We start from the raw sequence: 27,334 nt of genomic DNA, 5'->3' as shown, positions 1-27,334 counted from the left end.
TTTTTAAAATGACAGCCCTCTCATATTCAAAGATGTGTCAATTGCTAATTGTGCTAATAATAATTCCTCAAGGACATGCCATGTTCTTCTCATATAGAAACAGACCTAACCGACATGTATTTGGAGCTGACAGTACACCTTTGTTTCCACAAGTCAATAACAAAACCCAAAGACACTGACACATAATTAACATCTGTGGCTTTCCCCCTCTTTGCTCCTGCGAGGGAACCGGCTTGTCTTGGACTTGACAGGCAGATAAAATGAAATATTGATCAGGATCAATACTGCTTTGGGCTGAAGCAAAGTGTGATCCATCTGGTCAATATCTGAGTGAGGATGGCAGATGCTGGATGTTTCCTGCTTGGTGACAATTAATGCACTGGGGGCCACCCACACCTGGCCTCATCCCAACGGTCAACACATTCATGGTGCTGCCTATAACACTAATAAGATGACGAATATCACAGAACAACATAAAACAATAACAGAGTGAAAAAGCAATTAAAGGGACAATAACAGGTTTGCATGATATAGCCCATGAACTATTTATTTAATTTATATAAAGCACTTAACATTACTGCACTTACTGACAATATTTATTATATTTATGTCCCAGTATTCAAACATTCTACATTCTTAATGTTACGATTCACTGTTCTTAACAGAGGCCATATAGGATAGACCTGCCACGTCTTGCTGTGACATTGAGAGTCTCTTTACAATTATACCACACAAAGTTGACCTTGATGCAATCTGACTGTAACCCTGCCACAAAGCCATCAACATCTCATATTGAGTTTATCAGGGTTGTTCTCAAGAGCAACTGTACTGACATCTATGGGCTTTACATTTGCACCAAATAATGCAAATACATTTAAATAAGAATGATGGCAGTGTTTGTATATTATATTTTTATGTGTGTGTCCATAGGGAGGGGAAAACCTCAGAACTATCATATGAAAGAAGAAGATACAAATACTCTCCTGTGACAAAATTTGATTTGTTAAAGCTGAGGGCATGAGAGAAAGTTTTGAGGTGCGGCACCCTGTTCTCATAGAAATATGTAAAATGAACACAAACTTTGGGTACGAAATGTGTTATTATTATGTGCTGGCAACACAAAAACAACAGCCATGCAAATTCAATGAGGATCTCTTGTCATGTTGGACAAACGAATTAAGTGTAAAGAGTGAGATCATCCACGTACAGTGGGTGGGAGGGATGGTAGATGGGTCAAACACACATGGACTTTCAACCACTAGATCTCTGTTCATGCTCCGTGTGAAAACAAAATTCAGTGTGGTTACATGACTTTACAAACTTTGCATAACTGCGCAAATTACTTTATGTAGGTACTTTACGTAACCATGCAAAGTATGTTAGTTCCCTTTACTTACGTCTGGTATGTAGTTATTTTAACCAAAACCACAATCTTTTCCTTTTTTTTCTCCCTAAACCAAACCATGTGTGTTTCCCAAACTGCAACTGTTTCAGAAAGTTGACCACACTAACTACATGATTAAAACTGCAACCGTTCGTAATAGATTTTGCACTGCATTGTTTTCATTTTGGCAGCATATAATGTTAACACATTTTGTGCCCACCACCATGTAATGCATTCTTAAGAGGTCATATCTATTTCACGCATTTCTGTGAGACTGTTGGACAAAGATATCCAACACAAAAACAATCTCGTCCTGGCCTTTTTGAAGAAAAAAATCTATTTGTATATCTTCTAACGATAACAGTTCTACAGATTTGAAGAAAATCTGCACACTGTTGACATATCTGATCCTCTGATCAGTGATGTAAGGTAGTTACGATGGGCCCCAGTGCACACTATTATGATGGGCCCTAGTTGCTAGTTATGAACCACACACACACAGTTTTAGGCATATATATATATTTTACCAACTGTATGTCTTACTGCCGCATTTGTTATATCAGCTTGCAGAAGTGTCTAGCTTGTCAGTCTTGACAGATTTTGCACCTAAACTGGCTTCTGTAAATCGTATCGTCTTGTTACAAGATTAGACACTTAAAGACTTGATATTGGACAACCTTAACAAACATGTTACCTTGTGATCATCATTACATATCTGTAAATGACAAAAGAAAACAGGAAATTATTGGTTTAACTAAGTTGTTTTTAGTTAAATTATAGTTTTTTTATAGTTTATGTAGAATAAGCATATAATTTTGTTATAGATTGATACTATCTTACAAAAACAGAAAACCACGATGGGGCTGTGTTTGCCTTTTTGAAGGCATATATAAAAAAATCGCACCATTTTTGATTTCACATGAGTTCTTCTTTGAACACGGGTGTATTTCCAGGTGGTAATCCGGCCCCTCCACCCCACATACCCCAGTGCAACCGCACTATCTGCAGTGTCTATATTTACACCCCTGCCTCTGATTCCATTGCAAAGAATACATTCACAGACTTGCCTAGAGTTTTGTGTTGTGCAAACTTGGTCTGTAAAGCGTCTTCCAAATGATTTTTTTGAGTGTCGTTTCTGATCTAAAAAGTAAGATACCATCAAACATATAACCACATGTGCCTCCACAAATGTACGATATGTACATGATTTCATGTCCATGTAGAGGGGCCAACATTTGTAAAAACTCTCTTAAACATCATTCTAGTGAGCACAAAAGTTGTACAACACAACTGTGATGTATGTTGATTTGCTCTATACTGTTTACAATGGCACCAGAGATTAAGTTAATAAATACATTTTATTGTTTATATTATCATCTCCACCTGGATGCCATTGTTATGGATTTGAATCATGACACTGTTATTGGTTGGCTGAACTTATAAACTGTTTGTTCACACCTGAGGGGATCACTGATTCTTTATCCTGTGCTATTAATGTTTGTGCTTGTTTGGTAGTGCCCTGAGAGACATGCTTTTTAGTATCAACATGGTACGTCTGTTGTACTAAAAAACAAAATTTTTACTGCTGCTCGGCAGGTAGAAAAACAGCCTAAGTTGTGCAAGCTTTGGTTGGCAGTAAAATAAAAACCTAAGTCTGTAAAGTGACGCAGCGGCAAAACACTGGATGAAATGACACTGGTTCAAGTACAGGCAGAGGTGCTACAGCTGGGTTTTGCATTCCAGCAAACACAACTGAAAGTGTTGGCTGATGGGAAGTCGGTGGAGTTATTATATGGTGGTCAGGGTGCCTGCACACAGGTCCACCCAGAGAATGCACAAGCTTTACCTTATCACCTGACCTCGACTGTATTTGTGTGTTTTGAGTTTCCCTCCACTGCTTCTACCTAACCTTCTGAAAATAGCCTTATATCAAGAACTCACCTTGGACCACCAGACGTCCCTGAGCAGTCCTACGAACACGGGTCCCTGGTTTGTTAGCAGCACACACGTAGACCCCTGAGTGCTGCACACCGACATCTGAGATCATCAGGTTGCCTGTGCCGAGTACCTGGATTCCCTCCACACCAATCGGACGGCCGTCTACGCGTGGAAAACAGAGAGACAGCGGTTCAGAAGGATGGGAAAGAATTTATATAGGGCAGCAAAAAAGGCCAAGCGTGCACAGGTACAGTATATGTTCATGTTGGGTAGGGGTGAATGGGGTGTGTACTACAGTAAAGGTCAGAGTACACTTAAATCACCGGCAAGAAAGCCTAATTAAACGTATTGCACGTTTACAGCCACAATTCAATGGGAGCGGTTCTATTTCCGGCCCTGCAAGAGGTCAAGGATGCAGCTTTCACAGTGAAGTGTGTGATTCTCAGAATTGTTAAGGCTTATGATGAAGCTGCCAGTACAACAGACACCTGGGTAATAAAGAGAAGAAGGTCACTGAGTTTGTGACTGCTGTGTGAGCAGGGTACATGCTGTAATTAGTTGTCTTCACTGGGAGGCTGTTGTCAGAGTGACATCCTAAAGAGTACATTCATCATCAGCTTTTTCCTCTAATGTTTTTTATTGTAAGAGCAGTTTCTCTAATAGATGTTCGTTTAATTAAAGCTTTCACACTTGAGCGGGAACTTTCTTTTCTTTGTGCCTTTGTCTGTAAAAGCCTTGTAGTACATTAAACAGTTACGCAGGAGATGTTCCACCCGCCACTGGGGGACCAGAAGCTCTAACTGCAACTTCTAATCTCCTATCTCCTTACACAATCCATAGCTGCCTCCTCTCTGCTCTCACTGTACTTACATGATAAGCTCACACTTTCCTGTGCTCCCTATCTGCAGTCTATTAGCTATGGGGCCAAGGGGGCATTTTAATCCCATCTATGACTTCCATCTGCAGCCTGTAAGCCTGTATGGTCCAGATTTGATGTGTTAAAAGGCCAGTCAGGGAGGCAGGGTGATGGGCATCATGCCGGACACACGCAGAGGCAGGGGTTCCAGTCAGAGATGAAAACCATATGGTCACGGGTCGGCAGAGTATTTTCAGGCTTACTTTCATATCTTTCAAATAATTAAGGCAAGCAAGTTTAAAATTACAATTTCTATATTCCATGTTTTAATAACAGGTTGTACTTCTGTCAAAATTATACAAAATGTAGCAATATAAAACAAGAAGTAAAGAAAGTAAGGGATTAAATCTGTCAAACATCAAAGAGAATATATTCATGCAATAAAATTACAGTGAGGCTGCTGTGAAAACATTAAGACCACCTTTAATTAGATATGTTCACAGGCCCTACACTGCAAAAAGCAAACTTCATAGCAGTAGCACTAGATATTTCTAACCAGATGATGTAATAAAAGCCCCTGTCTGAAGACCTAACCTCTCTTACAGCTTCTTGGGGAAGTCTAAGAACCCTGACACATCGAGCTGTCGGTCAGGGTCGGGGTGTGGTGAGCATCCATCGCCCTAGTTTTTTGTGGTGTGTACCACGCTGTTGGCAAAGGTCGGCCATTGTCAGCTTTTTTTTGGCTGATTCATTATGTTGAATCGACACTGGAGACAGAGGAGCCCTCTGGCGATGAAATCATTCTGATTGGCAGTTTAGCTCAGCACAGGAGAAATGAAAGTGAGGAAAGTGAACAAACAGCTAAAGTCAAGATGGCATGAGATCGTAACAAACTTGTTATATTAGAATTGATTTTAAGCTCCTCCTCCTGGTATACAAAGCCCTACACGGGCTGGGACTGAGCTACATTGCTAACTCCCTTGTTAACTATCTGCCTCCAAGAACACTGCAATCATCTGCTGCTGGTTTACTGGAGGTTCACAGCAACAGCCAGAAGAAGATTGGGGATGCAGCCTTTGTCAATTACGCCCCAAAGCTATGGAACAAACTACCTATAGATATCAGGGAAGCTAGCTCGCTAAATATCTTTAAAAGGAAGCTAAAAATGTATCTGTTCACTTAAGTGAAGTGAAACTTATGAGTCAGTTAATCCATGTTTTAAACTGTACCTACAATGTACCTTTATATAGAATTCTCGTCTTTTTTATGTCCATTATGTCTATTTTCATGTGAAGCACTCAGTGCTTATACTGCCCTTATTGTAAAGCACTTTGTGCTGCATGTCTTGTATGAAAAATGCTATATATATGAAGTTTATTATCATCATCATTATTATAACTATATTAGATAAGATTATTGTTGTTATTATTATTGTTTGCTAGCACACTGTAAATATCCTTTGGTCTTTCAATATCAGATTATGTTGTTAATTAATGTGCTAACTGGCTAACTAGCATCTTGAATCCATTCTGTTGTTCTTGAGACCTTTAATGATAAATGCAATGGATGTAATCTTTGTGGTGCATTTAGTGCAACTCTCTCTCTCTGGCTGAGACACATGCAACATGAGGTGATGCAACAGTCGGCCCTCGTTGTTCTAGTTCTTTGATGTCTGTTTGGTGTGTCTGGGCCTTAAAATTCACACACAAGCCATTAAATCCATGAAATTATCAGAAGGAAGACAGTTAAAAACATTACTGGCAGTGAGTCTTTGTAAGATATATTACAGCATCATTTAGGCAAGACGTAATCTTGTTGTGATAGATTATGAAAAGGACAGTATTTGTTATTAATCATGACAAAAGGCTAAGGTGAAATAAATCACTCCAACTTGCCTGTCAAGTTGCTTTTACCCTGCATCTGTCATTATGGTGTGTTTGATTGTGATTTCTGCATTTTTCACCAGCTAACTTCTCAGTCCAGTGAGCTTTTGTCTTAACAAAAGAAGTCTTGTTCTCCTTTTGCCTTTTTCTACTATATTTTTTTCTCTGCATCTCTTGCCCCCTCCATCAGTTTCTCTCCGTCAGGCACTAATTAATTTAGTGTCAGAAAAGAAAGAGCACAAGCTAGCCGGCTGTGGTGCTGTTGAATGGATAGCAGCAAACAAACTCCGGCATTAAGGAGTGACTGATGTGAAACTATCAGATTCATTATGCAGCTTATCCCAGCCTCCCTGCCGTAATCTAATACATACAAATCCCATCGTGTTAGCATTTCATTCTGGCGACATTGTGTAAGGCAATACCCTCAATCTGATTATACCCAACTGCTTGGGAGGGGCAGCAATTTACATTTGGAACAGCAAATCAGATTGGATAATAGGTAAAGAAAACAGATACCAGATTGAAAAATTGGTCACAACAGACTTTGAGTGATAGTCACGAAAAAAATGCACATGGCGAGAGGGAGAAACTAATCGTATCTGTTTCAGCACCTCACAGCAATTACTCAGAGGCTCTCCGGTGCTTCGAAGGAGGTTCAACTTTACGAGGAGATGAAGCATACATTTATCAACACAGAGTCGAACATAATGTTTAGCCCCAAGGCCTAATGTTGAATCCCATTGCTTCATGTATACACAATAGATGCTCCACTGTATCTAATGTATTCTGTGCACACATGTACATAACACAATGCTGACAGATCAAAGCTGCACTGCAAAGAACATAAAATCACACAGGGACACAAAGCACATACGACCCACACATTATATACAGATTTCCCATGCACAAACGCACACTGTGATTGTGCTTTGGCTCAGTGACACATAATTCCTCAAACACATATGCACACATGCTCAGAATGACAAATTCAACATACATGCACCTTCTGGGGCATTTTCTTTGATCTGATCAGGATTTTTTCCTCACCTAGTCTGCTCCAAGACACGATGGGCCGAGGGTATCCGGTAGCAACACACTCCAAGATGGCGGTTTGGTGAACAGTGAGGGTGAGGTTTTCTGGGCCGACCACTATCATAGGCTCTTTGTAAACAGATGACTGAGAGCCTGGAAAAAAAAAACAGCAGAGAGAGGAGAATAAGATGGGAACGAGCATGATGGATGGCATCCTTTAATTGGATTTCTCTAGAGTGCATTAGCTCGATATGCAGCTATCTCTGAGATCAGGCGGAGGGGAACAATAGATTTAGAAAATCTTGGGAATATGCTGGGACAATAGTCTGCTCATGGTATGCAGATGTGGAAAAAAGATTAAATCTAACAACCTGAAACAGTGAGGAGGGCCTCAGTGCTGTATTTCACTCCTGCACTGTTATGAGCCACACAGCAGAACTTCCCACTGTCCTCCTCACGCACTCCTGTAATCTGCAGGACACCTGTAGGCAGAAGAGTGTACCTACGGGACAGAATAAAGACACAAGACAGACGAAGATAAATACAATGAGACCTGGTAAATGACCGATAAAGTGCTGCCATCTCCAATAAGTGTCAGGCCGCGATGTGGTTTGGCCTAACCTCTTGTCCTCAGTGTCCACCGGACGGCTGTCTTTTTCCCAGCTGATGACAGGCTCTGGCAGGCCATGGATCTGGCACTGAAATCTGGCCACACCGGACTCCTCGGCGTGCACCGACTCTGGTTGGACATGGAAGTCTGCCATGGCTGTAGAGCGAGGAAAAGGGGGATACTAGGTCACACACAGCACAGATACAGGGCAACAAGCTGCCCACAGCACAGAACTGTAAGACCCATATATCGTCACTTTTTGATTTAATAAAAACACGTCTACCAAATCAACAACGGAGAATTCTCCTGACATGTTTATGTTGTCCTTTACCATCCAGTCATTATGTCTGCGAGGGGAAAGTAAAGGAGCTTTAAAGGCTGTGTGAAGTGCCAAAGTCATGTGCGTGCATTCATTAACACTTAAAATGGAAAAAACTCAAGATAAGAGGTGATTATTCACAGGGTGCCTAAAAGACCAGTGTAGAGCTGCTGTAGTGCTCAACATAAAGTGCACACTGATAAATGAGTTAAGGCCCATCCGCACCAAAAACAATAACTCTAACAATATTAAAAATACATTATTTTGAAAACAGCTCTATCTCAAGTGGATGGCGTCCACACCACAACTGTAACCACAATGACCAGTGTCGTACTGAAGACCACATAAACCCGGACAAAGTCACGACCCGATCAGTGTCAGTCCCACTGCATTACACACTTATGATGAATTGTGGAACATGCAAACCAGGCACTCCTCAAACTGACCTGAAAGATCCACTATCCCATAAAAACACCCACAGAAAACACATGAGGATTCCTCTTCATTCACCTCTTTTATTGCTCTTTATTACTCTTTTATTGTATGTTAAATGTACCATGAGAAATTCATTCATTCATTTATTTTCTGTAGCTGCTTACCCTGGCTGGGTATCGCCAGACTATCACAGGGCTGACACATAGACAACCTGAGTAGACATGACACACCTACAACTGTAACTGAGTCACCAGTCGCTGAAGGTGATCTCTTCATGTAAAGTACGGAGCATATGGATTTCCTGCCATATGTTGACATTTAGTATGTAGGCAAGGCATGTTTTTAAAAATGCATGCAAACACAAACAAAGACAACACACACACACACACACACACACATACATTGCCACACAGCATAACCAATATCAATATCCCTACAGAGAGCCTCATTCAGCTGCACTTCACATGTCGGCTGCTGCCTGCAGAACCAAGGCGGCATCGAAGGTGGAGCCAGCGACAAACTCAATTAGAGAGAGGCCCTCTCTTCTTCCGCAGTTCTCCCACCTTCTTCAGCACAAGTGTACTCATTTAAATGTCAGCCATAATTAAATTGGACGCAGGAGGACTTATCTGAACATTGTTAGCATAACAAGAGGGACGGACCCCTTATTATTTCCTAACCTCCTGCTCTTCCCAACCTGTAGCCTGCGTTAATTCATTACTTAAAGGACGAGCAGGAAGTAAGCAGCGCTACTGGGGGGGCTTATTTATACCAGAGACATGCTTTGCTGTCGCCACTTTGTCCTTCCATTAATTTCTGTTGTCCCCCTTTGTCTTTGTTTTGCACTGAAGATAATACGTTCAGTTTGTTTAGTGACTTATCCACTGTTTCTGCATTTAAAGGTCCTGTGCGTATGATTAAGGGCAACATATTGGCAGAAACTGAATATATCCACAATAAGAGCATTGTAAAAACACAGATTTTTTAAACATGACTGCTTTATTCAGTATTTTTACCAGTTTAAATGACTGGGTCCATTTGATTTTGAGAGGAAGAGACCTCTGCAGATAATTCAGCTCCTGTTAAAAATGTCCTGAATGTCTGGATCTTAAGTTATCAGTGAAAAAGGGTGAGCACAGATTAGCAAGGTAGCGACCCATCTCCGACATGCCAAGCAGTGTCTGGAAAACACAGATTTGTTATGTGGAACTTTATTCAGTGTTTATACCAGTTTTAATCACCTGGGGTGTCATTTATAAACATTGCGTACGCACAAAACGAGGCCTGCACGTAAGACGCGTACGCCACTTTCAGGCAAAAGTTGTAATGTATAAAAACATATGTCATGGGAGAAACTCTGACCCATGCTTAAGAACACTTTTGAGACAAAAAAATGGCGAAGCAGATGGTGAGGTGGAAGCCTGATTGTAGAAACCGTTGAACATTTTTTGGCGCACACCATTTTTGGCTTTTGTTCGTATGTACATTTTTAGATGGATCCTACATGTTGTTTTATAAATGAGACCCCTTAACCATTACTTTGGAGAGTAATTAGGCTTCTGCTAAAAAAACACATTCAACATGGTTGCAATCTGCAATCCTCACCGCTAGACGCTACTTAAACCCCCTAAATCTTACACACTGGACCTTTAATATTTTCAACTGACATGTCATTCCTCTTGGTTGACAGCGTTGGTATAGAGACAAAGTACAGCTTTATCGTCTGAATATAAATGAAACCAACCTGCAAACACTCCTATAATGGACAAGAGACTGAGAGATACTTAATATAGAGTGGCAGTACTTTAGACCAACGTAGCTGCATCAGTGGTTTAACGCTATGATTATTCCATTTCAGGGCTTAATGAGAAGTGTGGCATTCTCCAACACGACTTGACCTTAGATCTCTGAATGGATGTATGGAGCTCTGATGAAAATTTAAACATGCTAATTTAGCATTCTTCCAGTGGTGACAGCTCACTCTTCCTACGCTGTGAGTTTTCTGTGAGAAGAGATAGCACGTTCACTGCTGCCTTTGTTTTGACTCATGTAACGCCCCAGAAAATCTGACTGTTATTCAGCCTGACAGATTTCTGGGGCTCATATATTTTCTTTTGCCTCCCTTCTATGAGGCCACGCTTAAACAGCTGTATATCTTACCAGGGTAATTCAGCCTAAGTGCCTATCTCAGGGGCCCAACTGCAATTTTTCCACCTGGGACCCACAACCTTCTGGCCATAAAACATTTTAGGCCAACCTTTCTGTGAGGCATGGATGGCTTAAAAGTCACAGAGAACATCAGCAATATTTTATCACCAAACCACCACAGCTCTTTACATGTTCTTTAGATAATAACTGTTTCCTTTTACCACGGTGAACTGCGAGCCCGTGAACATTCTTCTCTTTCACATCCATTTACTAAAGCTGTAAAACATTAAAAATCATTGCAAACTTGTCAGAAGTATCAAATTATTGTATATTTCACATGACACAATATTGGCCCGGAAAAACATTTTTATTGCTTCATTTCGAGACTCGACGCTGACAAAAGCAGTCAGCGATACTTTCTGTCTTGGCCTGCTGTAATACGGAGCCCAGGGCAGAGACTGGCAGAGTGTAGCATTGAATTAAAGCCCTGCTGGCACTGTAACTGCAGAAAGGTTAGGAATAGTGAAACAGCTAGGAATCCTTCACAACACAATGCACAGAAAACAAGGAGCTCGGAGTGACTGATGTGATCAAAGATGCTTGTTGTCTTGGAATACAGTCTCAAATTAAGATACACGCACACTGCTGTTTGTGCTGTCCATGTGTACTGGGAACACTGGGGACATGGAGAGAGAAACAAAATTGCACTTGAATGCGGGGCAACAAAAGGAGTTAAAAAGGAGGAGCAGTGCCTATAGAAGCTTTCTTGTGCATCTCTGCCAAGTAGCCATGGTGTCCGCTGATCTGGCTGTTGTGTGTGTCCGCCGACTCAACCCCCCTAACGGGCCCCACCCTTGGCCCTCATGCATAAAACATGCCTTCTCTAAGAGGCCCACACCCCTGCGACTATCGACACACTCACAGAATCAGATACAATCAGAGAGAAATCACAATAGCGTTACATACGCAGATAAACACATGCAGAAGCAGAGAAATTTGTTAACCGTCTGTGCCGGATGTAAAGGGAAAACAGCCGTTCGTAATCTGCATTGTGCACATGCCTTTTATTGTGTGAGAGGTTGTAGAGTCAATCTAAAGTGATGTAGCTCAGCTGCGGCATATATACATGTAAACAAATGCAAAGAGCTGCTGCGACAGAAACAAACAACTATATAGATCTCCCCTCTGATGCTGCAGGGAACGGCAGACACACACACACACAAGGCCCTATCACTCATCCATGCATCCAGCCCCGACAGACATGTTCCACTATTGTTTTTCACTCTTCCTTTTGCTAAGTGTTGACAGACACTCACCCATGATTAAAGACTGTCCACTACCAGCATGACGCTGCTGGCGTAAATGGAGCAGGTCTAATTACTGCAACAGGGGAGAGAATGGTTGGGGTGCATACTAAAAAGAAATCCATACACAAATGCACAGGGAGGACGTTGCTCCTAGGAACATATGTCTGACAGTTCCTCTGTGACAACCACAAAAGAAGAATGAGTGAGGGAGCATTATGGAGGAAGGTCACAGACAGGAAATGTGGAGCGTGGTGATTTAGATGGGTAGCTCAACTATAAATCAGGTCTTGTCAAAACTCTGGTCATCTGATAATAGCCAACAAGTGAGTGACGCTGCCCGAATATTTACGACCAAATGGTTCCACAAGGAGTCCAGAACAGGTAGAAATTACCATGTAAGCTTGCTTTTAAAAGTTAAATTCCACATGCTTATCCTGAAAACTCACAAAGACACACAAAAGCATGGAATTCAACTCAGTGATGTACTGATTATTGGGTTCGAAGGCCAATGACGAGCTAAAAGGGCAGTCAATACTGATGAATTTCCCCCATCCTTCAATTTCACACTGCTGCTCATGTGCAACAGATACTTAAGATGGTGGCTTTACTGTGTTTTCCAAATGAGCAGCTCTGATGTATCTAATGAAGAAATGTAGATTAAATGGTGATTATTTGAATGACCCCTAGCTGCATTATTTTTTTGCCTAATGGCTGCAAAGTAATGATCCATCTCTTTATTGCTCAGTTAAACACAGACACACACACACACACAAATGCCCAACAGAGAGTAATTAACAAGGTGATTAAAAGCCCAAACTGTGCCGTTTTCTGGGACGACTCATGCTGCAGTCACCAAATCAATCTGATGAAACATTTCCATGTTTTTTTACAGACCTGTGGTCACATGTGGATATTTTTTTTTCCAGTGCTGTGGATGATTCATTGATATGACAGAGGTAATGATGCCAACAGAGGGACATACATCCTACAGCACCATTCAAACCTGCAGCTATGGTGTAAAGCTTCACTGAACTCCCATGTTATAATGTCATCTCCCTTCCTCACATCTTTCCTTGCCTCCAGGCCACCCCCCTCTCCACCGTGCGTTTCAACCATTTTCTCAGCTCTCTGTCGCACCCCTCGCCCCACCCCCCCATGAGCCCTCTCAGGCCTGTGACATCATTAAGCACATGTTGTTCAAGCAGCGCTGATGACTGCCGTACCCACCCCGCCCCCACCTCGGTAAACCAGTAAAATAGAGATGAGGCCCATAAATAATGGAGATGGTGTACGGTGCTATTCCAGCGTTGAGATCCCACACTTCAACAGCCTTTAAATAGGCATCCCTGAAATAGCAGGCCCTGCGCTGGGACCCTAGAGATGGCATTTTAATGCAGATGTGATATTTTATTGGCTCCCTGCCCCGCTGGGCCCCCCCCCTACATCCCCACCCTGCGCCCAAGCTTGGGCACCCCCGTGATCAATCTGCTGGTTCCTGGTGCGTGATGCTTATCACCTACGAAAGGAAGGGCTGCATGTGTGTGGACTGTCTTCTTCCAACAAACATTTATTCCCCTCCTTTTAATGCTCTGGCTCATCAACACCTTCCTGTGTGAGAACCTGCATGAGCATATCTGCCATTTGTGCTCAGCTGGCAAATGTAAGGATGTTCATGAGGACAGTACGGCTCGGGAACCAGACCTAACGATCATTTACATCAAAGCTTGCCAGCTAATATATGTTTGTGCTATGTTTTATACAGGAGGGACTTACAGTTATACTTTAAGATGAGAATACATCTCCTGTCATACCTTTTGTCTTTCTGTTTTATCTGACACATGATCAGTCTTTACTCAACAGACACGTGGTGGTCGCAACCTTGCAAGATAGTCATGAAAGTGTAGCTGAGATCAAACTAAAGGCAGAGTTTACAGATTGTTGTGTTCTAAGCAAGGGTGCCAGTAGTAGGGAAGGGACCAATGTATGAGCTGTACTCAGCCTTCCTGTGAGAGCAAATGCTTCAGGTGAGCTGCATATCTGCCATTCATGCTCAGCTGGCAGATGTAGGGGTGTTCATGAGGACAGTAAGGCTCCAGAACCAGACTTATCGATCATTTATATTAACAGCTCTCCAGGCAATATACCTCCAATATGTTTTATACAGCAGGAGTGTACAAGCATGTTTTATTGTTTTTTTTCTACCTGTTCAGCTTTTCATTGTACCGTTTGTACTACTTTATGATGAGAAATACATCTCCTGTCATACCTTCTGTTTTTCTGTCATATCTAGCACATGATCAGTCTTAACTCAAAATGCGCATGTGGTGGTCCAGTCACTGGCGCCCCCAGAAATCTTTCATAGGGGTGGCCAGATGGGTACACTGAAAATCTTAGGGTGGGACACCAAAACCAAAGTCATAACTGAATTTCAGATATTCCCTTATGCTGCTGAAGTATTTAGACTACTTAAAAATGTTAATGAACAGCATTCTGCTATACTTCTAAATGTGTTATGTAACGATACATGTTTGGGGATTCATTGTTCTCTAAAAGACAAATATACAGCTTTAATTTGAAGGAGTACGTTGATTGTTAGGAACACAACCTTTACAGGGAACACACCTTCTCAAGTTTAGAGGAGACTCACGGGTACCCACCGAACCCATTTTCATTCAGGTATCTTGAGGTGAGAGATCAAGGGACCCCTTTTTGAAAACTGCCATGCCAGAATTTAACCTGACTTTGGAGCATTATTTAGCCGCCTTCCTGACAAGCTAGCGTGACATGGTACCAATGATGCCTTTGGTTGTGTAGTTTCACAAGATACCACTGTCTTCATGCTAGCTTAAAATAATAAGTCTTCCACAGCCTCTTAAAGACAGTAATGTTGGCCTCCAATTATTTTAGCTGTGATGCAGGCATGTACTGTCTGTTTGAAAGCAAATAAGCAGGGAATCATTCTTTAGACTTTGGTAGCTTTTATACAAGGGAAAACTAGCACTTTGAAGGTGCTAGATGAAATGTCCAGGTCATGACCAAAGAAGGAGGAGAAGAAGAAGAAGAAGCAGAAGAAGATGAAGAAGATATACTTTATTAATCCCCGAGGGGAAATTAAATTTTTTTTCACTCTGTTGTCATGTACACACACTTGCACAACCAGGACCTATATATGCATTAAATGGCATCCCGAGCAATTGGGGGTTTGGTGCCTTGCCCATGGACACCTCAGCAGTGCCCAGGCGGTGAACTGGCACCTCTCCACCTACCAGTCCACACTCCATACAGGGGACTTGAGCCAGCAACCCTCTGGTTCCCAACCCAAGTCCCTATGGACTGAACTACTGCTGCCCCAGTACTGTCCCCTTATAGAGGACATACCAGATATTAAACTGATAGAAGACACCACACTTGATCTTAGCCAAAAGGCAGAGAAGTGATGACTTTATTGCTAGAGGAAAGGTCAGAGGATCTTCAAAGTTATTAGGATTCATCCTGTGGGAAACATGGATGTCTGTACAAAATTTCATTTGAATCCATCCTATAGTTGTTGAAATATTTCAGTCTGAATCAGGTGACCAACAGACCTACACTGCCATCCCCAGAGCCACACCACTAGTGTGACTTAAAGCTACCTACATGATCACCTATATGGTTTTAAAAATATCAATACTGCATGATGTGCCCTTGTTCCTAAAGTAGAAAAAGGATGTCGAGAAGACCGTGAGCATGAGTCTAAGTCATACATTGTAAGCAAACACCAAGGCATGAGCTCTTTGGGCCTATCAGAACACACAGATCCGCTAAATGTCAACCAATTCAAATACCAACCTAGTTCTTCTCCTCATGTTTCATGGGCTTCTCATTCTCTTGTCTTTAGCGAGTTTATTTTATTTGATTCCCTTGACTCACAGATGAACCTGACAGATTTTCTTACTTTCCCCTCTCACATTACAAAACTGTTTTGACTATTTAATTGTTTTTCTGCTCGTGTAGCGACCTTGTTTGCATTAGGCTTTTCTGTGGTGTGATTTTCCTTAGTCTGTTGTATTGATCAATACCATGGAAGTTAAATATAGTAAGATTGATGGCTGCTATTAAGGCTCCCCTTAGAAGGTGAAGAGAGCAGCAATGCTACAATAGTTACCATTCACAATGATGCTTAATGTTTCTTCTGTTTACCAAAGGAAGTTAATGAGAGGCAATGACATACCGAGTGACCTGGATAATAAAAAGCCTGTACATTTATATTGTAATGCAATCCAACATAGCAGGTCTGTAATTGATTCTACCTTTGTAAAGATGAGAAGTCCTAGAGGTGCTCAAAATCATCAAAGTCTGAATGATAACTGAGCAAACTCAATCTGGTGATGATGACGGTGTGATGCAGTTTAAAGCTACAGAACGAGTAAGTTGAAATTGTTATGCCAACCGCATTTGTAAAATTTAAACCTGCTACTTTGGAGTTATAGCTCACCATTATGTTGCACTGAATTAAACCTAAATTAATTGGTCAATTAATCCACAAGTTAGTTGACAAAATTATTTAGCAACTCTTGTTCCAGCCTCCTAGTACTGGTTTTCTTAGTCTGCTATGAGTGCATTCACATGGACATAAATAACCTGTTTATGATCAGGGTTTTGAAAGTTTATGTCTTTGGGCATGTGAACACCATATGCTGTTCTGAGGAAGCTGAATAAGACCTTATCCCATTTATGAGAAACCCAAATGTGCTAGCTGGGGCACTCCAAAAGAGACTGGGATATTGTTGCAATTACACACCTTATTCATGTTAAAGAGTGCCGTCAACTACCTGCACAGGCTTCAACCAAGTGACATATAAGACACACAAACAATGGCGGCAGAAAGAGGTTGTGTATCTTCATCCACTGCTCCCCTGTCCTATGCAATGGTAGTGACAGTGATGAGCTTGCGCCAGTGTGGAGGACGATGATGTAAGAGTAACGTAGCTCCTTTCAAGAATAATGTCAGCCCAGTATGTACATCTGTGTGTGGTTGAGAAAAAGACACAGTGGTTGGCACTCAGAGCAGACAGCTGCTGATCAGAGCAGAGAAGAAATTAGCAGTTATTTGATCAAGTGCGTAAATATACAGTGTAGAATTTAATAATTCCTGTCACTCATCTTTCATTGTCGTATTGTTTTTTAAACATCACAGATCCCACTGCAAATAGACTGTCAGTAACCAGGTTACTAGTATTTATCATGTAAGTGGGGAACATGAGATCATCAAGATAAATCGATAATGTAGATATTCATTAACTGCTGCCTAATTCTGGATTGTGCTACATAATGAGGGTTTCAAATGTTTGGCTCATCCATGCAGTAAATATAGTAAAGTAATCTTGTGTTTTATAACTTGTTTCACCTGCTCAGCATTAATTACATAAAGCAGTACTCTATTATATAACACTGCTACTGTAAATCCTTTGGTGGGTTATTAACATTGCAAGTTTGTCTTGATTAATTACCGTCATAGCAAACATTATGTTACTGCCTGCCAAAGTGGCTGACTGAACAAACACTGAAAAAGCATAATTAGACAGTGTAAACTTAAACAGTGTAAATACAAAGTTAGCCATCATCTGCTCTGCTTCAGCTCTAAGTAGCAAAGTAATTAAGGCAAGAAGATAAAAGCTTTTTTGTCACACAAAGAGAGTATATGATGGGGAGGCACATTGCTCACTGTCTAGTTGTTTTTCCCCTCGCCCCTCCTAACCTCTCCACCCCAGGGACAAAGCCTGGGCCTCCCCTGGTGCCCTGCTCTGTGCCTGTGCCTCCGTCACACCCCTTACTCCTGCGCCACCTCGAGCCCCCTCCACCCCTCCTCCACCTCACACCATACTACACCATCCCTCCGGCCTCTGCTCCTCCCACTCCAGCACCCCGAGCCCCTGCACTCCTGCTCTGCCCCAGTAGCCCCAAATCTCCGCACTAAGCCTCCTACACTCACTTCAGCATGCAGACCCTAATTAAAGAGAGACCCATTAAAGCACAACAGATGCTAAAAATTAAGGGATTATTTAAATGATTCCCAGTCGCGGCGGCTTGGGTAAGATTAGAGACAAGCCAGAGAGTGAGAGAGTTGGGGGAGGACAACAGAGAAACGAGGGTTAAAATAACAGACAAACCACTGCCATGAAAAGTGCCATTTGATTTGAATTTAACTGCCAGTGTTTCTCTTGTCGGTGTTGGTGTTGATATTGTTTCCTTTTTTTTTTTAAAAAAAAAAAGGGTTTTTTAAGTGTTTATGAATGCAGAGACTGACAAGCAACAAAGAAGGGATTTAGCGTGTGATAACAAAAAGAGTGGGCCTCTTGTATCATATTGGGACTAACTGGGTGTGAAACTGTGTCCTCAAAATGGCATCTTCTCTGTTTTACAAAGACCTCACCTAGCCTTACCCTGTGAGTGTATTTCCCACTCTGCCTATCACATAATCTAGTTTACTCTCGGGGTTTCCCCCTAAAAATTTAGGCCAGGTGGCAAGTGCATTCTGATGTGGGCAGGCGGCCTAGTGCAGGCCGGCAGCCAAGTGTTTATTTTGACAGGGGCCAGCGACAGACTTTGTTTTGATTCTGATGTTAACAATGCAGCTAAGTTAAATTAAAATGTTTTTTGTATGTGTAAAAAGTGGCATTAGATTTTATATGCATATGGAATATGATGCAGATTTGTTGTGTTTCATCATAGGGCCCCCAAAAAAGCTAGAAATAGCCCTGTTGGCTGGTGTGTCAACTGCACAAGATGCACCTGCAATGGAGAGAAGCATGTTGCAGAGGACAACATGGGATGAGAGGTCTCACTGCACCCTTATTTCCCACAGGGAATGAAGAGAAGTAAGTATGTCAGCAGTGGTTAAGTGACACTATTTGAGTTTTTTTAAAGATATTTTTTGGGGCTTCTTATTTTGTTGGGACAGGGGCAGAGAGAGGAGGGATGATATGCCGCAAAGGGCAGTGGGGTGGAATCAAGGCCACAGCCGCTGCAGCAAGGAAGCAGCCTCTGTACATGGGGTGCCCGCTCTACCAGCTGAGCTAGAGGGTGCCCCTGACGCGGACTTTTGACACCTCAAAGTCAACGTAATGTTGAAATGATCATAAATGCAAACGTCGGCTGCTAACTCATTAGCTAGTGTTAACTGTATCATTACTGTTACATTAATCAGTCTAATGTTAGCTGGTAATGTTAATTTTATACTGGCAAGCTTGCTATTTTGACTTGAGTCGATTTCCTAATTGCAGCTGTGGCTGTCGAGAGGTCAGAGGTAATGTTTTTCCACACTCTCAAGACTACTGCATTTTAAAAGTACCAAGCAGCAACCTCCGGGACTGAAAAATGAAGCCAACATCCAAGTGCCAAACATTGTATTTTTTTGAATGGCCACTTGAGGCTGGCTCCCGAAGCGAGTCAATCTCCATAGACGCTAATTTTACACCTGAGATAAACATGTTTACAGCCTGGTACAAAAAAAAAAAAAGTTTTGGTCTCTATAGATTATTTCAATGTTCATGACAACTGTATGGGGGTGAATTTTTTATATAACTTACTGTTTACATTTTATTAACGCTTAAAGCTATGTATAACTAAGTACGGGGCCACTTGAGTGACAGGCTGTCTGCCAACTGTGTCCTCAGCTTCTCAGTCAGATCCACCCCTCACTCCTCCACAGTACCAGCCTCTCGCCCAAATATGGTCACTTCTGGTCCAAAAAAACAAAGATGGCGAAGGCCGTAATGCCAAACTCAAGGCTTCAAAATAGGAGCCCACAAACAAATGGGTGATGTCACAATAGCTATGTCCATTAGTTTTGCAGTCTATGACAAATATATTTCCCCAGATTCTTAGGACAAAAGAGCCACCTGGCTTGCAATACACTGGAGGAGACCCTGACTCTGAAACACAGAAGTCTTTCTCTTCAACATGCAGGTGGGTACAGGATGGCCAGTCTCAGCACCATCTAGTGTCTCATTGGGGATCATCCTGTGTGCACTGTGCACTCACAGAAACACCCACAGGCACCTCTGCACTGACCAACACCCTGATCACCTACAACGTTGTAGCAGAGAAGAGACCTGACTGTCCAGTAAAAGACAAGGACATTGGACCAGTGTGAACTGTTTTGACAGTCATGTATTTATCATTAAATGCTGTAAATCTATCACCTGCATGTAACTTATTATGTACAAGAAATATCTCTCAACATGCAGCAACATAGATTTCCATTTCTGTTTCCTGGTTGTACACTGGGGACACTACTCTGCTTCTGCTCTGCTATTAAAAAAAACGAGAGATAAAGAGGGTCTGAGGACACAGACAGCTCAGTGAATGACCATACTCTCCCATTACTGCAGCTTGGAACCCTCTACTTGAAAGAATTTGAACTCCTCCTCTTAACTTACCCCCTCCTTAGTTTGTCCCTCTGCCAAATTACCCACTTACTGAGGACACTGCATGTGTGATAGCTCCAGAGAGCTGAAGTCCCATCAACTTTACCTTCCTATAGCCTCAGCCAAACAGTGTTTGTCTCATAGAGGGTTTAAATAGCTGCATAATGATACTAGAGTTCTGTTCTGGACTGTAAAATTTGACCATTGTGTCTTACCTTTGAGATTTGCTGGCACACGTGTGGCTAAAGGATGTATAGGAGCTGTTGACTGCTAACAAAATGATCATTCTTTTAACTGGGCAATTTTACTCTGCCCAGTACAGTAGTAGATATTCTTTTAACGCTGAATTTGGACAGAAAACATCCTTTCAGAAGAGCAGTGAAAGAAAGCTGCTTTTCAAAAAGACGACAAGGACTGAAAGCTACCAGGCGCTAACCTGTAAGTGGGTCAGGATTTGGGCTCTCTATAGACTGCTGATTTCCTACATTTTCTCTCCTCTTTAACTTGCTCGGTAGCTGAGAGTAAATCTCTTAAAGTTAATGAAATCATTTTCTCTTGAGCATTTCAGGGAGCGCTAAGCTTTCCTTAAGGGTCTGTGCTCAAAATCAATTGGTAGTAGAAGAAGAAATTCACCTACTTTGCACACACATGCACTCGTTACACACTCTTGCTCATACAATTCATAGCACAACAGCGTCACCACGACAAGACGGGAAAACAGAAGTAATTTACATCTTCTTTTTTTGTCAATTTTGAAATTACGCTTTAATGAAAAATATCATCCTCCAAGTGTTTATTGCAGAGAGTAAAGCCCCTTAAATAATAATCTGTCACTCTTCTTTTTCACACCTGATTGTTGCTGGGAAGAGGCTATGCCTTCACAGAGCCATTCTCTACATGCCCAGAGGCCACATATCTAATTAATATTGCCAATACCTCAGCATGCAACTGCCTGCTTTAGAATTCAAATGAGATGCCTCTCCCGTCATCCGACCAGTATATATGAGCTCATATCCACATGAATTATGTGCTGTCTTTTATTCAGTTCATTCACTGTATGCCCTCTGTACAAAAGCGAAACCCTACAACTGCTTTATCCCTGTCTTGTCTTGTTGTCTCTTGGTGTTGGGAGAGTTTGAAATATTTTTAAATGTTTAAGAGACATCTGGGGTAAGATAACATTTATATTCAAATGGAAATGCCATTAAATTCTTCTTTGGCTCGTCTCCGCCTCTTGTTTTGTGAGGCTAGAAATAAGCGAGGCCCGCAGACAGCAGTGGCTCTGAATAACAACCTGGACGGACATTTGGCATCACAATTCTCCTCAGCCCAATACTCATTACTTCCCCCTCATTAGAGGACAACTGTTGGGTAGTGAGGCCGGTCTGAGGAGGCCAGGATGAATCTTTCCCAAAAAGTCTTTCCTTTGTGTTGCTGTTTCTTGATCAAATATCACTGGTGACATGAACACAAGTCTAGAGAAATTTCTGAGATGGGCATAGCTCGATGTGTGAGTGTGGTCCTTTCTGAGAGCATTGCATGCAGTGTTAACTATGCATCTGACAGTGATTTTGAGGGGGGCTGGCTTGAACCAGGGGTAGATGGATGACCCCACATCTGGCACTCCCACGGGACATCTGAAAGACGCAGGGCGGGACTGGCCCATGCGCTCCACTGCATCTCACAGCAACCTGAAAACTGGGCTCCCCAAATGGCTGAAACGGCTTTGTAAATCACACACACACACATAGACACACACAGACACACGCACACACACGCACAAGAGAAGCCTCTGGCAGTTGTAAGAGGGAGATCGACTGTGCCCCAGCTGCATGGTTCCCACTGGGCATTTATCTGTGTCTCAGTGTCCCTGTTGGTTTCCAAATCCTCACATCACAGTTTCCAAAAATGCAGTCCTGTCAAAAATTCACACAAACAAATCCATCAACAGACTGACAGCTGCATGTCTGAAACCTGCAGTTTGTCCATTTTATATGAGTCTCCACTCTAGGGCTGGACAAGATGTCTTTTTCCTTTGTTCAAAATAATGTCCAGCAAACACAAGCCATTCTCAACTCCCCACAGTGTTTGCATATCATAACTACTGTATGTTTACTAGAACCCAACAGCACATAATCTTACAATGACAAGTATCCACATCTCCACTGAGAACAAACAGACTCAGGTAAAGTGCTGCCACATCACTCAAACTAGAAGAAGAGAATAAAGTTGGCATATTAATTTAAATAATTTCAATTTTGGGCAGTACTGTGGAGCAGTGGTTAGCACTGTCACCTCACAGCAAGAGGGTTCCTGGTTCGAACCCCCCACCCCAAGTGGTGACTCTGAAATGGCCGTGGATGTGAATGTGAGCGTTAATGGTTGTCTATCTCTATGTGTTAGCCCAGAAATAGTCTTGTGACCTGTCCAGGGTGTACCCCAACTCTCGCCCAATGTTAGCTGGGATAGGCTCCAGCTCCCCTGCGATCCCCAACAGGATAAGCGGTTATGGAATATGAATGAATGAATGAATGAATGAATTCTAAAGATATTTTTTTAGGGCATTTTGCCTTTAATGGATAGGACAGCCAAGTGTGAAAGGGGGAGAGAGAGAGAGAGAGAGAGGGGATGACAGACAACAAAGGGCCACAGGCTGGACTCGAACCCGGGCCACTGCAGCAACAGCCTTGTACATGGGGCGCCCACTCTATCCACTAAGCCACTGATGCCCCGAATGAATGAATTCTGATGTGAACTGACAGACGCCAAGAAAAGAGTGGGGGCCTGTAAAATGCTCTTTAACAAAATACTAAGATGAGATGACATTTGCTTTGTTGATTCAACAACAGTCATTAGCTAGCTAACTCACATGACTTCATATCTTAATTCCCAGATAGTCTTGTTTTTTACAAACTATTTCACTCACTCCCCACAACGCAGTGAGACAGACCTGGTTGACAATCAGCAAAGTATCCCTTTAAGAAACCACATCCTAATCCACCTAAACCTCCTAAACCTTTCATTTTTTTCAAAAGTACAAAAAAAAAACTCTCAGCAACTTTCAACACCTCAGTGCTTATATTATTGGATCTCAGTACTACATTTAATATAGATCACTGTGTACTCCTAGACCACCTGGAAAATCAATTTGGTGTTCTCGCTCTTGCATGTTTTCTACAGTAATCTTAATTTCATGATGTGAAATAAGGAGTACCTCAGGGTTATATTCTTGGTCCGCTGCTTTTCTCTGTTTATATTTTACCTCTTGACCAAATTACACAGTCAAGGAATACATTTACACTACTACACTGATGATACTCAGCTGTATGTGCCTGATATCACCAAGAACCACCTTTTATCATCCTGCAAAATACCTAAAATAAGGTCTTTTCATACACTGTGGCTGATGTAGAGACCCTAATTCATGCCTTTATTTCATCCAGACTTGATTACCGTTATGTCTTGTTGTCAGGCCAATGTAATAGCTTCCCCTCACTGGCTTTCTATCAATGCCATATCCTACTTCAACATGCTTCTGATGACTTATAAAACTGTAAATATGCATGTCCTCCATACCTGTCTGATCTTGTTAAACCTTACATTTCATCCAGTGCTTTCAGCTCTCAGAGCACAGGGCTCCTGTCAGTCCCCAGGGTTAAAAAGAAGAACACATAAAAATAAAACTGACATGACTACACTGTACCAAAAAAAAAATTGAATTAATCAAGATAATCAGATTTATCCTGCAGCCTTGGTTCATTCTTTTCAAACTAAGCAGCAGAAAAAGCCTGAGCCACATATGGCGCTAATTCCCATATGTGCAATGTATATGTGCATGTCCTCAAATCTTCATTTTGGCAGCATTTGAGGTGTCAGCTAATGTAGATAGCAATCTCTCTGTGAGCTGCACTCTTCTCTGCTTGTCCATATTATGCAGGCCTAACCTCATTTTAGAATGCTTTCTCTTCTGCCCTGCCACTTTCTTTAAGGCTTGCTCTACTTTCTCACTGCCACCTAATCTTTAATAAGGGTGAAATGGCCAAGAATGTTGTTTAAAATGAAAACTTTTCAGTAGGACTATTAGTAAGAGTAACATCCCCACTATGTGGCATATTTACCTTAACATAGATAAAAGAGTTTATCTATGAATGGAGGATAAAAACGTGGAGAGAGAGACTAATATATGTAACATACTGTACAGGAGATTGACTGTGGTCATAAAGCAGCATGGTGCTCACAGGTTATCCATTAAAACCTTAAGATGGAGTTGTGAGTGCAGGGTGCAGACGATATTGGGCTCAGTCCCTTGTTACTTGGATACCAGCCCTGGGACACAGTCATATTTACACTCGGTTTAAAACACGTGGACACACTTCATTCACGCATGATGGCTTACACATGGCAAAGGTGGACAGACATGCATGCACTTACTGACATGCACAAAAATGAGTTTCTCTCTCTACACGCACACACACAGACACACGTACAATCACTCACACCCCTCCCTGCTCCGTCAGCTCAACTGACAGCAGTAATGAGTTTCTTCTCTGCGTAAGCCAACTGGCACCCACTCAAGGGAATTTTTCAGGCTGAATTGCGGCCATTAATCACAATCCCGGGCAACACAGTGCCATCACGTGTGTGGCAAACAGAGATACGTTCGTGGGGGGCAACAGGACAACAACACAGTGAAGGAGGAGCTTGTGACAAAGACAGAGGGAGTGGAATGATGACGACGGAATGAGACAGACCATAAAAAAACATAAAAGTGCTTCATAAACAAAACGTTTGGAAAATCATCTCCCTCTCGTTGAGAGCCGGTCTGGGCCTTGGCTCATACTGGGCTAAATGGAGGATAAAGACAGGGAGTATCAAAAGCCCAGATGCTCTATTCTGTAAATATAAGCTCAATTACTGGGAAGAGAGATGCAGTAACATTAATCATGATCAACGAGATAGGTGGGACATACGTCTGCCAACCACTGCACGCCTTTAGCAACATGTAGCAACACACTCACACATTCATGTACATGTAAACAGAGAATGAAATGTTGCGTGTGCTGAAACTCAAATGCATAACATGGAGCAAATAGAGAGGCAGTGGAATAAATACTGAATAATTCCATGGCAGCCACAGTGACAGCGGCCCTTTAAACGCACGGAGCATTTGAGATAATGACAAAGAGAGCAGCAGCCGTTAATGTATGGAGAATTGCCATCGCCTCGCTTTGTGACGTCAAGATATTGTCACCACCACATCCTCTTATTGAGACAGCTGGAAACTCAAAGTCTGCCTGCTATTCTTTTCTTTTCACCATCTTTTCCCTCCCTCTTTCCCTCCATTCAGGCTGCCAGCTGACTGCGGTCACCAGGGATATTACTGCCCCTTGCTGATCCGAGGAACCCAGCCCCCCACTCGCCTCCAAACTGGCTAATCTCGATGAATTCATGCTAATACGCAGTCAGTAACCCCTAGCTCTTTTTTTTGTATGCACATGTGCAGCTCATCCACCACGCCCACTGCGCGGAGCCTAGTTCGCACCAATTCAGCAGGAAAAATAACCACAGAGGAAGAGGAGTAGATGAAGAGAAAGAGGAAAGGCAAGTGCAGGACCTGTCATAACCACTTAGTGTTACAAGACAGCGGGTGAGAAATGAAAGCCCTTTGTCTCTGCCTCTACCTACAGTGTGTGTGCAAACAAAGACGCAGATACTGTATTTGTTACAATGGCATATCTGCTCCATCAGATAATAAAATACCATTTTCAGGACCTGAGTAAACAAAGAGCCGCACTGGATTTACATAAATTGAGAGAAATATATTTTTTTCTATGGAAAAAGAAATCCCAAGGCTACTGCTTATGAACAATGGGACAAAATGACAGGCTTTGTCTTTTGTATTCCTTGCTGTAAATAAAATTCCTTATTCAGGATTATCAATTAATGCTAGTTTAAACTAATTGTGGTTCTAAGCAGCTCAAAACATTAATTTTTGTTTACGTCTTTTTTTATATTTTCCTGTAAAGTGTGAAAGTTTGCATAGACCGCCTTAAGGCTGGAACTGACGATTATTCTCATTGCCAATTATTTTCTCGATTAATCTTTTTTTCATAGATGTCAGAAAGTGACATATTCAAATTGGTTGATTTGTTTGATCTACAGCCTAAAACCTCCAAATATTCTGTTTCCTTTAACATAACATAAAGAAAAGTAGCACATCCTCTCGTTGAAACTAGGAAGTGAGTCTTTTTTTTTTTGAAAAATGACTCAAAATTTATGATTATCCAACCAATTCTCTGTGAAATGACTATTTGATCAGTTTACAATTTTTTCGACTCATCAGATAATACATCAGTATTTGTTTCCCACATACACTAAATGAAAATAAAATACTATGATGTTCTACTGACTCAAATTCAACACTCGGGATGTTTGAGCACTCACATATCATTGCTTCTGTACACTACCATTAGATATGATGTAAAATAATGTCCTCAAAACACAGAGGTTGACAAAAAACACAAAAGCAGCCTGTAGTGGTGGCTCTCTTCCTGTCATGCTCTCCTCTTGTCTATTCCCCGCAGTGGATGGGAGGAGCACGACCATAAGCTGTCAGACATAAGCACATATCACTGGCTCTTCCAACCTGCCATCAGCCAGCTAACCCTCTAAAACTGTCTTCCCACTCACAAATAATGCCTATGCTTGCAAATGGAGAGGGCTATTACGCCACTAGAATCATGCTTCATCTTTTCACGCTGAGGCTATGAAATGGTCCGCCTTATGACTTGCTAACACACGACAGGAAACCACTTCTGTCGAGGAAAGAAAAAAAACTGACACATTCATAAATATGATTAAAGGCTGCAGTTGGATAGATGATACAAATTCTTTGATAAACTCATCTCATCCCCTGAGCAGCTACTGAAAGAGTTGAAACATCTCTTACGATAGATCTTAAAATTGCTACTGCATCACTTTAGGTGGAAATTAAATGAAATGTTTCTGCGGTGC

General features: G+C 41.9%; 1 protein-coding gene and 1 pseudogene across 1 annotated transcript in view; both read right to left on the bottom strand.

The window, feature by feature from the left end:
• The window catches only part of igdcc3 (immunoglobulin superfamily, DCC subclass, member 3), an 81,317-nt gene that overhangs the window by 33,116 nt on the left and 20,867 nt on the right, over positions 1-27,334 (bottom strand). Inside the window, exons 3-6 of the mRNA XM_033620654.2 lie at positions 7,715-7,859; positions 7,465-7,595; positions 7,109-7,246; positions 3,326-3,484 (exon numbers count right to left, since the gene is read on the bottom strand). Of these exons, the coding sequence (XP_033476545.2) occupies positions 3,326-3,484; positions 7,109-7,246; positions 7,465-7,595; positions 7,715-7,859 (573 nt within the window). The remainder of the gene's footprint in view (positions 1-3,325; positions 3,485-7,108; positions 7,247-7,464; positions 7,596-7,714; positions 7,860-27,334) is intronic.
• Positions 15,241-15,350, bottom strand: LOC117260929 (U2 spliceosomal RNA; annotated as a pseudogene).

Source organism: Epinephelus lanceolatus, chromosome 2, assembly GCF_041903045.1.
Source record: "Epinephelus lanceolatus isolate andai-2023 chromosome 2, ASM4190304v1, whole genome shotgun sequence".
Taxonomy (NCBI): Eukaryota; Metazoa; Chordata; class Actinopteri; order Perciformes; family Serranidae; genus Epinephelus; species Epinephelus lanceolatus.
The sequence above is the reverse complement of the archived record's forward strand: the minus strand, read 5'-3'. Positions and strand labels throughout refer to the sequence as shown.